The sequence below is a fragment of the Neodiprion pinetum genome, chromosome 2 (genome assembly GCF_021155775.2).
Source record: "Neodiprion pinetum isolate iyNeoPine1 chromosome 2, iyNeoPine1.2, whole genome shotgun sequence".
Lineage (NCBI taxonomy): Eukaryota > Metazoa > Arthropoda > Insecta > Hymenoptera > Diprionidae > Neodiprion > Neodiprion pinetum.
The window spans coordinates 28,566,554-28,581,243 of NC_060233.1; the positions used below are offsets into that span (position 1 = coordinate 28,566,554).

A 14,690-nucleotide genomic window follows, 5' to 3' on the forward strand; every position below is an offset into this window, starting at 1 on the left:
GAATACTGTCTCATACACAGAGCATCCATTTCATTTCGATCAAAATTAGCGGATCCGTGATGTATTGCAGTTACTGTGCATTTTCTTCCATACGAACAGTTTTCGAAAAGCAATTCCGCTGCTGTACCCAACGTCGATACTTCACTTGCGACTAGCTAAAACAACGTTTCGATTCTATGCCTACGAAAAAACAAGATCGAGAGAGCAAATGAAACTTGTTGCAATCATTATGAATATTAATGTTATGGAATTCATCGAGCGCGTGTCGAATAGAAACCCATCTCAAAATGAATAATTCTTAAATTTCTATATTATAGCCGTCTCATTGTAGATAATCTAGTTTTCTCTTGGAAAATTATAAAATTTATAGTATGCATCACGTATTAATCGTAAATGGATTATATATATTCATATCGTACACGGACCGCATAGGTATACATATATATACTTTTTGGTCTCTGTATCGTTATTACATCTGATCTATTATTATTTATGATCTATGCATACATTCTTTTTTCGGGTACCTACACTTCAATTAAATCACTGTATTGCTACGAATTTTGGAAGAATTTCATTCTCATTATTAATTTCTTGGATCGCCTACAAGTCGGTAAGTACACACAGGCTAAGTACTGGCTTGGGCTTACCATTGCGAAGACTGAGTTACTCGGAACGTGAATGCAGCCAGCATCATGTTGAAATGGGTAACTCTCCGATGCTCTGCAATAAGTTCTCAACTCTACCATTGGAACATCTGAGGGAGCGCAAGCGCACGACAATTTTCGGCTTTGCCAATAATATTCGTTCGTTGTGGAACAATATTTTTTTTAACTCCGATACTAGCGGAAATAATACACTATTTATGCAATTTGATACATTATGTCATTAGTAGTATAATGTATGTGTATGAGTAGAAGTAATACACTAACACACGAACACTTGTATTAGAAATAAGGCATATTGAATAAACTGAAACTCAAACCTTGCAGCTAAGAGTTTGTTATTTTATTCATCCACCTCTTTGACACCCCGGTGAAAATTTAATATTTTTCAAGCCGTGGATTTTGGTTCGTTGCTCGGAGAATGACTGTGCGAAATAAAGTCCGCCCGCAAAATTGCGTCGAGATACAGAATGGATTGATCGATTACAACATTTTCAAAGATCCGTGAGAAATGGAGTTGAAATATTCAAAGTGCATTTGAAGATAAAATGGGTAAATAAAAAAGGAACGCGGAACAAAAAATGGCTAATTCAAAAATCACACTGGAAGATTATGTATTTGGTCCTCTAAACATGTATCATACAGACAACATACAATATTTTTCTAAATCACTAAACATTTGTATATCACATTAAAGGATAATTTTATCTCTATTACGTGGCTTACATGTGCTGCGTACGTCTGCGTCAATAGTTAGAGCATTAGTGTTTATTATTAATTGAAATTTGTGCAGAATCGCGTAAATATTATCGGAAGTGGCTTAATTTCTTCTGAACTGCTCGCGGCTGCAAATATGCAATCGCACATATTTACTTTCGTTAATTTTAACATGGAACACTTCTATATATGCACGTATAATTTGACATCATGTCGTAAAAAGTGCCAGGTAGGAAAAAAAATTTTTAAAAAATTATGAGGAATATATAATCGTTACGGAACTAACATGGAAGGTACACCAGGTCGATCTCTCAGATTTGATTTCTTTTGTAATATTTCATAATAGACTAAAAACTAATCGACACTTATTTTTTTTTTTTTTTTATCCGGCATTAAACACTTCAAGAGGGTGGTTTCATCCCCCTAAAGTGTTGAGTGGCGGATAAAAAAAAAAAAAAAAAAAAAATACGCGTCTCTCAATTTTATGTCTACTATAACATATTACAAAAGAATTAAAATCGGAAAGATCGATCTCGGATACCTTCCTTGTAAGATTTTCTTTCTAACTTTGTTTAAAATTATCGTACGTGAGATAATTTTTTTTCTCTTTAAAATCGCGGATTCCCTACTTCTGCACGCCGCAAAGACGATGCAGGCGAAAATGAAAAGAAGATGCCATACCGTCGCGAATGCTTTATATATCCGTATATTTACTTTCGCGATTACATATATCTTATATTCGTATTTGTATAGCATAAGTCTATCTGATCATGGTCCGCATTAGAATCTTTACACAACATATAATAAGTTTTCTCACTATTTAGTAATAGTAATAATAACATATCGTCAGATATTCCATTGAAATGTTCAACATGTATATTAAGAATAATAATTCACGACATTTATCTCTTCATATGTTTATATAATTATATATTATACGTGTGTAATATAATACTTATACATTTACTGTTTAATTATGTTTCTTGCTCGCATTTGTATGCAGGTACTTAACTATATATTTAGGAAAAATCTGTAATTAATACTGACGGTTTTCATGTAACAAATTTGAATGAACAGAACTGAAAATAATCAGCAATTTTACTGCAGCAATTAAAGAAAGCCTTGACATTCTTATCCGCGTCATAGTTTACAAATTTGAAATTATCAGAGATTATAAAGGACTGATAACATATTTTTGTACGTCAAGATTTTTTCAAGAACGTACAAATACGTAAACGTAAATTCGTAGGTATAACGTGTAGTTATAACGACGCAGTGCTAATTGTGTCGGTATTTTGCTTCGTAGTTTATGAAGTACAATGAGTTCACGATAATATTTATGCAGTATATCCTTAAATTTAGTAATTTGTATAATTATACGATATTCTAAAACGCGCCGCTATTCTCTGTATACATTACATAACTTCGTTACATGTTAGTGCCAAGAAATCAACTTTTGAAGATGTATCAACTCTCACCGCTCGGTTGTATACCTCAATCTTTTTCATGTCGAAAAATATCGTACTTATACATTGAGATACTTGTCTCACTTGTAAATTTCCAACTTTGCATCAAACGACAGTAGACGCAATTACGTAACTAAGAGTAATTTTTTTTTTTTTTTCATCTGAGGCATTCTTCAAATTTGAATATTTCTTTTAAAATTGAAACCGTTTCTCATATCCGACGATTGACTTTCATATTAAAGTCCGAAGTAATAGATAAAAAGGCTTTTTGACTCGTAATTCTTTTATTTGTCGAACTTTATCTGGTTGAAAAAAATTATTCACGTAAAGGAGGCCTTTGTACTTATTGAAGCCTAATTGACTAACTTCAGTCACATGTTTGAAACATTTGTTTCAACAAAGTTCCGTTGATTACATAATATTTTATTTTTCAAGCCTCAGAATATCAGAGGAGTATAATATAATCATGGCGTTGAACTTTTGCTTGAAATGAACCTCTGTCAATTGGCACGGTTGAATATTTACAAAGTACGGTATAAATAATTTGATGAACGCTTATACCAAATATGGCGGAAGAAACATTTTTTTGATTCGAAGAAATGCTGTTTGATCCAACAAAAAAAAAAAAAAATGGTCAGAACAATGACTCGTGTTTATCAAGTGAAACTAAGTATATTTTATTTAACAACACATTTCTTTCGTCGTATTTGGCAAATTCAACAAATCCGTTCTCAGTGTATACTTAAATATATACAACTTTTATTATACCCGAGAAAGACCGTTTTTCTTCACGTTCTAAAACGGGTTAAGTAAACATTTTGCCACCGCGTATCATAATCCGCGCTCTTATATCTTTATACAACTTAATTCTTATATACGCTGCGTATATTCAACTTACTATGTATGTTTCTCTTATTGCTTTTCGATGTCATCATTCTTTGACGGTCTTTAATTGAATTTTTCATTTCATTCCAAAGAAAGTTCTACGCTTTAGAATGTCGCTTACAGAAATACATACGTATCCATTCTCGTCATTTGATTATTTATGTTAAATTTTGTCAAGCTTGCTTGGTAAGTTTTCAATGCACCTTCTGCAAACGAATAATATGCATTTATTCACGTAACAGATAAAACAAGAAAAAGCAGCTACACGTATCTCATCGTCAGTATTTCAGTATGTATCTCTATCAGCGACACTCGTCACAATACTGCTTAAATTCTATTTACATTCTAATATGGTATAGTATATTTTCTTTGTATTACAGTTCACAATAAATAGGCTTGAACTGAAACATGTATGGATATTTACTTTCCTTTATCTCCGTGTGCACAAATTTCAGTAATTTCTTTTCCACTCTTCTTCACTTAACGATTTTGATTTTTAATTAACCGAAGCGAAATTGGTGGGTCAAATAATAATTGATATTTCTAATCGTGAATGGATGAATCTGCGTTCGTAATTATACGAATACTGTGTGTATTACTCGATCTAATATTTTTGTCTGTTTTTCTTTTTTCATTTATTTAATTTTTCATATCTTCAATATTTTTGTCAACATCAAATTTACACGCTACTGTATGTTTTGTATGTCGTTAGGACAGTCTATGTTTCACGTCTAGAACGTTTATGTAAATTTCTATATCAAATATAATTATATAATTATAATATGCTTACTCGATTAACATTTATATAATATAATTTTATAGGTATCATAACGTAGGTGTAATTGTGTTATACATCATGGATTATCGGATATAATTGTTTCGGTATAATCGTTATTTCCATCCATGAATCTTGGAGGCAGAAGGGGCGTATGTTGTAAAAAATCATTCACAAATCTCAACGTTTAAAAGGAACACTTGTAGGAGATAAAAAACGACTCTACGATTATCGTGAGTAAAAACAGGGAAAAAAATCATGGCACGATATTCCGAAAGTACCATTGTGTGTTGTAAATCTAATCGGACAATTATTAAAGACGTCGAGAATCAAATTCTGGGGGAAAAAGTCATACAAGTTGTATAAAATATATAGCAAACGTATCGGATTTGTGAGATTTTTTTTTATGCTGTTACACTTTCCAGGTGAGGTGTAAGAAACAGAAAGGAAGATTAACGAATTTTCGAAAGGAAGCAATTCACCCCCCCCCCCCCCCCCCCCAAATCGATTTATCGATCAGATTAGCCCGTTTTTTATATTACGCATATTGTGTATAATATATACTGTATACAGCGATTTCGTCGTACAATGTAAAACAAAGAAAAAGTTGCGCATTGTATAATAATTGTAGAATTGCACGGACAGCTTTTAGGCTTGCATCCGCCACCGGTGTGGATCAATTTACATTAAGCTGCAAAATGCGACGCCGTGTTCGAAAGCCGATTGGATCGCCGTTGTTTCCATACAAAATGCAGCATCCGCGTACATTGTTGTGACACGTTGTTGTCGCGCACGACTCTCACTCTGAGATCTGAAATTAATATCGACCGATCGATTATCGAAATTATGGTGTACCTACGTACAACGTAAAAGGTAAAACATGAAAGATGCTGCAGTTTCATCTTCGCAGCAACGATTGCACAATTTTGAAAATGTTGAGTCGTTGTTGAACTGGATTTATTTTATTGGAAACGATCGCATTTTTCACCTTTTTTTATTTTATTCTGATACTTAGACTTTCAGATTAACGTGCGGTCGACATCAGATCAAAATTTGGTCTTTGCAAATAAATTTCAGGGCGAATATACATGCGACCAATCATCGTCTTCACGTAATCAAAAAGTTTGGCTGATCTTATAGCGCGCAGAAAATTATATGTTTTAGCAATGCGCAAGGTAAGGTTTGGCAGCGTTCTGTTGCGATTGCGAAATCGGATCTATTTTTAAGTGAAAAAATGATCGTTTGATTGCGATTTATGCTATACGAATTAAGTGCCACATCAAATAACGAAAAAGAAATATGCTGTTGTGAATTGGTGGACTGATTCAGTGGTATTAGACCACGAATTATTTAGATTAACAGACAAATTTCTGGAGCCCTTATTAATAACTGTTCATCTTACTTCCCGTGCGAGAAAGGATTTTTAACGCGTTAAAAAGAACATTTTCTCACCTGAGCACAAATTTTTACAGATTGACGATGTGAAATATTATTTGATAGCGGTAATCAATTAGTAGCTCTCATGATTTGATAAATTTTACTAATCTTTATCCACCGAATAGATTTAGCGAACTGTATGGAGAGATTTGGTTGAACTTCCCAGATCACATTCAATATTTTGATAATACCACGAAAAAAGTATTATTTGATCAATTATTTCATTAATTTTGGTACTTACAAAAACGGAATTGTGTTTCCACATTCTACAAATTGCCTCTAGAAATTAATTTTCTTCAAAAAAGCGAAAACTTTTCTCTGAGTGTGCCATAAACTTGAACAATTGAAGACCATTTTTTAAATTTCAAAGCTTAAAATTGCGACGAGACTGTCATATTTAGTACGTGCAATCATTGGTTATTTTCGAACCCTTTCGTACAAATGAATCAGCTATTTAAAGACAGCTTAACGATAAAGTGTGACATCTAAATTAAAACGACTATTTACAACGGAAATGGTTCGGAGCGAGTTTAACACATAATACCTAAATGTGATCAGTTATCTTACATAAACTCTGCAACAATTTTGAATAAATTTCGATACCACTCGTGCTAATTGCTTTCGAATTATTCCAACCGATATCTGTCTAATTATCTCAGTTAGACAGCTCTCTTAAATTTTTAACGAGCCGAATTATCTTTTCGCCAATCATGCCGAAAAACTTATGTTATATTTTAACAAGTTGTGAAGAAAAAAAAAAAAAAAAAAAAAAAAAAAAAAAAAAAAAAAAAAAAAAAAAAAAAAAAAACACGGTCGCAGCTCTCGCTTAACGAGGCTCTGTGGACTTTGTTAATCAAGTGGAATAATGAGCTCACCTAGAAACCCTGGTTCGAGCTCGGTTGGAGACAACCGCCTGATCCCGCGATACTTGGAGGTTTGAGGCCGAGGTTGTCGACTCGCGTTGAACCCTTTGCTGATGGAGCCGTCCGGATGTATGATTATTATTTTGCGCCTGTGCTTGCAGAGCTTGAGCTTTTACTTGGGCGTGAGCCTTGGCGAGCTGGTTCAAGTACTCTCGAAGATCCGGCTGGCTCGCTAAAATATTTCGACGAGATTGCTGATGACCGTTTCCCGAGTCTGACCACGGCGGTGGCGGCGTGTGGGAACGCGAATTTATAGGGTAATTGTGGCTGAGGTACTCCTCGTAGGATGGCGGGAGTCCCGACTGGTGGGAAAAAAAGCTCGTTATTACGGTGTCCAAGCTCACTTTGGGGAGACAATTGTCGAGTCAATGACGGCGGATAATGCCAAAATCCCGAAAGACTAAAAAGTCGACTGATCTGAAACCCCAAATTTTTGCGAGGCAAATTTTTGAAGCAACTAATTATCAGTGGAACGAAGCTGGGATTTCAGATAAATTGTTCGGTAGAATAAATTTTTTCCTAAAAATTCATTTTTAACTCAACGCTATCTTATATGAAAATGTGTTTTCAGAACAGTCCGCATTATGAGTGAACAAAGCACAGACTGTCAAGATATGGAAAAATCTAAGTTCCGGTATTCTCTTAATTCCATATTTTGTCCTTCGTAATCTTGTCCACTCGCAAAAAAAAATTTTTCTAGATATTTATTTATACGTTGTTGGGTTCTCAATTTTTACTTTTACTTGCAAACACGTTACGTGTTTATGATCTTTCTACGTTTTTAACTGTCGGTAATTTGACTTTCAGGATTTCGGCCCGTCGAATGTTTTGGTTTTTCACATTTTTGTACCCCACCCAATCTAACAAAACTTTTTGTGACAATTAATATCTACGTTGAGATTTTTTAATCATCTCAAAGACAGTTAACTTTCTATTAAAATTTAGGTTATACACGTTTTTCAACTTTAACTTCTACGAAATACCTTTCAGGTATTGCTGGATGCTTATTTCTGTGGAATTTAACGTTTCGTTACGGTAAATTTATGAACTTGAACATTATGATCGTTATCGTAAGTACAAATTCGTAAATTACGCGCAATATTTTCACTTTCAATAGTCTTACATGCAATTTTACAATATCGCCTCAAAGTCCGATGAAAGGTTCATCAGACCGTTTCGTATTAGGGCGATATTCTTCTTTCTTTTGCTAAAACAAGTTCTAAGGGAGGATAAGTACGATTTTTTTTTCACATATCATTTGAACAAGAAAAAAACGAAATTCCTTGAGGCTCCTCTTAGACTTGAATTGAAAATCTGATACTTCGGCAGGACTTTTAATTAGGCAAAACTAACTTGGATCTTGTTTGAGACAAAAAAAAAAAAAAACATTGCCCTGAACTGGAACAGTCTAATCATCGCGCTTTGCTTTTTCTTCTCAAGTCCTTGGAAATTCATTTATACAAAACCCCACAAAACCGTCGGCATTAACAATCTAATTGGCATACAACTTGTTCAAATTCAAAAGGACATTTATAAACTTAACTTTGCCTCACGAAAGTACTTCAACGGGCGCTAAAACTCTGAACAATTCCTACCCTCCTCAAAGTGAGTGTAACACGCGACTTGTTGTTAGAAGAAGTGAAGTTTTGCTTACTCGAATCGATTGGAAAGTACGCAATTCAGAATATAATCGGTACGATCAATTCTCGAACTCGTGTTTAGGGTGTCGATTGATGAAAAAAAAAACGTCTAGCTCTCCGGTCAATCTTAGGCGTACGGATGATTTCATTTCTACGATAAAATTCTCGACTGTTTAATCCGATCGGCGGACTATAAGGTTAAAAGAGAACGACATATTCGGTAACGAGATGAAGGTCCAGACGAGCAAGAACGCAAAAAGACAAAACAAAAAATAAAAAAAGAATCGAATACACCTAGTTATACGATTTTCATTTCTTTGAAAAATCGAAAATTCTATTATTTATAAGATGCAGCTTGTATATTACATCGCGTGTATGCCGTGTAGAAGTATAAGCGTAGCCTGAAGGCAAACCGCGAATGAAATACATATATGTATGTGGAGCACTGAGCATATAGATTCATACACATATAGGTTTGTGTATATATATATATATATACACCAAGCCAGAATCTTCCCCGTTCAGTGAAATGAAATTTTCTCTCTCAACCCCGGCGATGTAATGTAACCGAATTGAATCTGACCGCCCATTTTTGTCCTCGTCCTGTACACAAGATACGGGGACAGCAATAAGGGAGCCCAGCCGTCGCTGCGTGGCAAAAAAAAAAAAAAAAAAAAATAAAATAAAATAAGATAAATATATATATATATATATATATAAAAGAGTAAGAGAAAAGAAGAAAAAAAGGTGGAGCGATAAAAGAAAAAGAGAGGCGAGTGGGAGGGTGAGAAAGATAAAAATAAAAAAAAGAAAATGTTGAAAAGAAAACGGAGAAGAGATATTTCCTTTTTAGTCTGACATATCCTCAGGGCATTTCTGCCCTTCGTAAGTGTCCCTCCGCGTTGTAATATTCCAACAGATATATTCCCGTATAGCCATTAAGTGACGCTGTTCTTATACGAGCTTCGTGTATAATTTGATATATACGTGTACATATGTATGTATATATATACACATGCATACGTATATGTATTACATGTATATTTATTTTATATTCGGAACAGGTATATATGTATAGGTATGTATTTTACAGAGGGTGAAAACGATTCGAGAGGCATTTTACGCGCCTATCGGGCATTCCCTACAGAGTCAGTCGATGTGTTTAACCCTTCAAATCATCTTCCATTTCATTCTCGTTTCTTTTTCTTTTTTTTTTTTACATTTTTCATACCATTCATTTATCCAATTCCAAGGTCAGAAACAAAGTTGTTTCGTTCGTGGATTTCAGATTCATTTCAGATCGGTTCTTTGTGTAGGACTTTTTAGACTTGAGGAAGATATGAATAAAGTAACTGTTTGAAACGTTTTGCGGGAGGGATTATAAAATTTTTCGTTAAATAACAATAGTTTTGTGCTGTTATCAAATTGAAAAAGAAATTACATTTTGTCTTGTTTAACTTAATATCGGTTTCGAGAAATATGATTCAGTTTGGTGGTACATTTTAGAATTGGTTATACCGATGTAGATGCTTATACGGTTTTTCGATTCGGTAATGATTTATGATAAACAGTGTTTGGGAAAAGCATTGATTATAAAAATTGAATTGTTCCAGAATATACTTTTGAATGAAACATAATATATTAAAGGTTAAGAATTTTCATTGTCGTTTTACCACCGGATAATGTTCTTTATACGATTCATCACAAGTTTCTTGCAATCAGTTTTGAAAAAAAAAAAAAAGTAATTCAATTCCACCATTGAGAATAGTTACTGATAACCTTGAAAAACGAATGTTTATTCGAAGCACTGAAAAAAGTTGCGAACAATCGACAGTTGGTGAAAAAAAATGCGAGTGTGTTTGACAGGTTTGAAAAACAGACGTGGAGAGAATGGAGATTGGCGAAGAATACGCTATGTACACAATTATACGCACTTTTACGTTTGCTTTTCGTGTCTGCATGTCATGTGTTTTCGTTTTACCCTATTCGCTCATTTTTCGCTGGTATTTCTTTTTTTCCGAGGATCAAGTATACGTTGTAAGAGTTGAATAAATCGCGTTATGGTTTTTTTTTTCTCCTTCAGACGATTTCGGAATTCAAACTGGCTTTGTATACTTTCTCTTACACCCTTGGTACGAAAATGTAAAGAAATCCAGAAAGAAAAAATGCCCAACTTTTAGAATTATAAGTTACAATTTCTGTCGCCACGATCGAAATAAAGTGAGCAAAATGTATTACAAGCTATTTCAATTGGCTGATGGTTCAAATTTTAAAGAAAAGCTTTGAAATTTTAGTCATTTTAATTTACCGTTGACATAGAAAATTGCGTTAGTCGAAATTTTTTCGTTAGAATAATAGAAATTCAGTGTATGATGATTGATGACAAGAAAGAAAGAAAAATTTATTATACCGTTGGTTGTAAATTGAACAAAATATGTCATCTACATTTGTGTTGAATTAACAGTTTGATATCTCAACAAAAATATTTCTCCAGACCTGTACAAACACCGCGTTAATGACGAAATAACATAAAATAAATTAGCTTTTAGTAGCGAAGTTGCGAGATCAGAAATAGCGTGATTCAAGATTGGGTGTGAATTCTAATGAGGGAAAAACTGCAGGGTGAAGCACTATGAAATAACTGTAGAACTCGAGAAAAACTTCGGATACGTGTGTTGAGGAAGTTGGTGGGACGAAAATCGATACTTTTTATTAATTTTATCACTACATAGTCATAACGTCGTATAAATATCGAATAATTATAATCGTGATCCACAAAGATCTGTTCAAAAATACTGTCATTGTAAGCGAAAAATTTCCTTGAGATATCGATGCTTCATTTCAAACAGCATCAAAACGATTAATAATGTAGTGAACTTTTTCGTTTTCACTCTACGATTTGTCATTTTAATCGCAAGACTATTTGCCACATATTGACTGGAATACTTTTTTTTTACTTATTATTATGAATAATAAATAACAGAATAGAATTGAGTGCTGAAAAAAAAGAAATTGTGTTCCAGTGACTTTGGAGATATTAGTCGTTTGATTAAAATTAACCATCGCAAAGGGATGTCGATCAAATCTATTAGATTTTCAAACAATTCGAAACGATTCGAAATAAAGCGTCGGTATCGAATCCTGCAGTTGTTTTCCAATTCCGGTATATTCTATTTTTGGATTTTAAGGATCTTCGTATCTTACGATTACAATAATCTGAAGAATATTCGATGTTGTATCATCTTGTAATAAAATTGATAAAAATTCAAGTGTCTTTCAATTTTTGGCCAGTCAAACTTCTTAAGGAGGTGCTTTGGTCGATTTCGACGTTCATGCATATATTCTAAATATCGCAGTTCACGTATCTCAAACGCGAAAAAAGACTCAACAGCTCCATTCTATACGCAATTCTGACCAAAAACACTCAAATACATTTTCATTTGACGTAGGAAAAAAAGCCGGCATGGAATCTACGAAATCGTAATAGTAAATTCGTTGCATTGATGCGATTTTTTTAATGCTGCGTTAAGTGAAAATATATTTGAATGTTTTTGTTCAGGGTTGTTAAGTTCTTTTTTGCGTTCGAGATACGTGAACTTCGATAATTGAAGATATATACGAGACCGCCGAAATCGACAAGGGCACCTCCTTAAGGCCAAATAGGATGGGTATAGTTTTTATTTTACAGACCCGCAGAATTCGCCGATTTTCGTGAAGATAAACGCAGGATGGGTTCAGCTTATCTCTTAATCCCGGAGTGAACCGAGTGGAATAAAATATAAATTTCTTTGGCAACGTGGTTTATTATCGAGCTAATGAATCAAGTTCAAGCGCAGAATTAACTTTCCCAGTTTTTGGTTCCTGTCTCGTTTGATCATTTGTAGAATAAAAATCTGCACCATCGAAATACTTGACAGCATTTTTCGATAGTTTTCAACTTTTCATGTATAACCTGACATCGTAGTTCAGTCTTCGTTGGATAGTTATCCTGTTTTGTCAATTGACACGGTGCAGATGATTTGACGAAATAATTAAAATTAAAGACAAATTTATAATTGGGTTCTACAAAATTTTGAAAAATGCGGATTCGAATCAATTTTGAGATATCCTCAATCCGACCAAATCAAAGCAATGAATGATTTTGAATATAATGAGTTCTTGCTATGATTTCATAGGTATATTTAATTTGCATAAAAATTTCACGTATAAGTCGCGTTATAGGATGAAACATTACATTTTTTTTTAGACATTATACGTACAAATTTAAAAACTGGCAAAAAAAAAAAGAAAAATAAAAAAAAATACAACAGAGGTATAATTTATTAGCGAATCAGTCACATTTACTCAACAACGTTTTTTTCCTCCAACTACGGAACTTTGTAATAATGGAAAAAACAATTAATTCACACAGTGGGAAGAAAATTCGTTAGCGAAATATGATTTCGTTGGAAGTAAAAAATGTTGGGCATCTTTTCGTAATCATTTATGTGTTTAATATACTTTCTGAAATCAAATTGTATGATACTGTATATTTAAGTTACGTGTCTAATAGAACAATTAATAATCATCGCATAATGAGACAAAATTTCCCATGCGTATAAAAGCTGTACACTCGGAAAAGAGTTTATTTACTGTTAACAAACATATATTTGGACACGTCGACAATCAATGTTTTGTTATTATTTAAAAATTTCAGTTGTACCAAATAATGATCGATAGAAATTTGTTAACAGTTAACAAGTCGTATTTGGCGTAACTAAAATCTGATAATAATAACGAAACATTTATTTCGCCATAGTCAAATACACGGTAGCGCTCAAAAGTATCTCAACAATATGAAATTCGTTATTATTTCGATCCATAATTCTTCTCGTTTTTCTTTGTTTCAACGTTATTTTTCAACTAACGAGAGTTAAATTTCTGCAATTATGTAGAACATCGAGTATCTTTCAATAAAAAATATCATTGATTCTTGTATTTTATATTGTTGTATCCAATCAACCCAATTACTATCTTTGTAAAAATACTTCCGAGCGCTACTTGTACGTTTGTCAAAAGTAAGTAAACTCTTTTCTCGGATGCAGGGGTGGATTTCTACCTTCTTCCTTCTCTCGCCTCTCTTGATTAACGAATCGATTAAATTTCAAAACCACACTGACCTGCCACATTGCGACGTCGTAAGTAGGCGGCGGTGACGTCATCGAGGGAATTGCGTAAACTGGCTGTGAGTGATTATTCTGTCCGTTGGTTTGATTATTGGCCGACAATGAGCTGAGATTGGCAGTTCTGTTTGGGGATCCATTGATGCTGGCGTACAAAGCCTCGGGAATAACATCCTCGCGGATTCCAGCGCCGACGATGCTGGAACCTGAGTCTGAAAACGTTTCGTTCCGACCTGAGATAAACCGACGAATCCACCCTCCGTAGAACCTCAGCGTTCTTTATTTTCCCTCCGTTCGGAGGAAAGAGATCGACGCTGCCCGATTCTTTCAGCGACAATTTATCACGCATTGTTGCAGACACCAACTCTCACGCAACATTCGATCGAATCTAATTCCGAAATCGACATAGAAAGAAACCTGTCGTAACTACACGGGGGAAAATGAGGGAAGGAAAATTTACCAGAACAAAAGTTGGATTACGATCGAAATAGAGAAGATTTGGAAAGACGGAGAAAAAATCAATCACTCCTGACGATGAGAACAATTTTTAAATTTGAAACAATACCCTGAATTTTTTCAGATTTTTCATTCAACCGGTCAATTTTTTATAAATATTTAAAGTGATTTTAAAAACGATCATTTTTAAAATTGTCAAGAACTGTATTTTCTATTCCCAACATTTCAGCCATGATGGGCCGGTTTTTGTTCTAATTTTTATTTTTTTTTTTCACTACTTTCACTTTTTTTGATCAATTAAACATTGCGTAAATTGTCTAAATATTCTTGGAAAATTTTCAAACTCTCATCTTTCAAATCGCTTTATGATGAAATCGGTCTAGAAATGTTCAAAGTAAAGGACTAAAAATTTGAGAAATTTTTGTAAATTTCCAGACCGTTTAAACAATTTTTAGATAGTCAAAACATTAAAATAGTAAAAGAAAGAGAAAAAAAAATTGTCCCAGTATTGAAATATTCAGGATAGAAAGTACAGTTTTTGAGAATCTTCCGAGAATTTACAAATGG

General features: G+C 33.7%; 1 protein-coding gene across 2 annotated transcripts in view; it reads right to left on the reverse strand.

The window, feature by feature from the left end:
• Positions 1-1,259: 1,259 nt before the first annotated feature.
• LOC124211996 (uncharacterized) overlaps positions 1,260-14,690 on the reverse strand; it is a 36,186-nt gene continuing 22,755 nt past the window's right edge. For both annotated transcript variants that reach the window (XM_046611642.1, XM_046611643.2), the window contains exons 3-5: positions 13,665-13,879; positions 6,818-7,167; positions 1,260-5,316 (exon numbers count right to left, since the gene is read on the reverse strand). In XM_046611642.1, the coding sequence (XP_046467598.1) occupies positions 5,187-5,316; positions 6,818-7,167; positions 13,665-13,879 (695 nt within the window). In that variant the 3' untranslated portion in view covers positions 1,260-5,186. The remainder of the gene's footprint in view (positions 5,317-6,817; positions 7,168-13,664; positions 13,880-14,690) is intronic.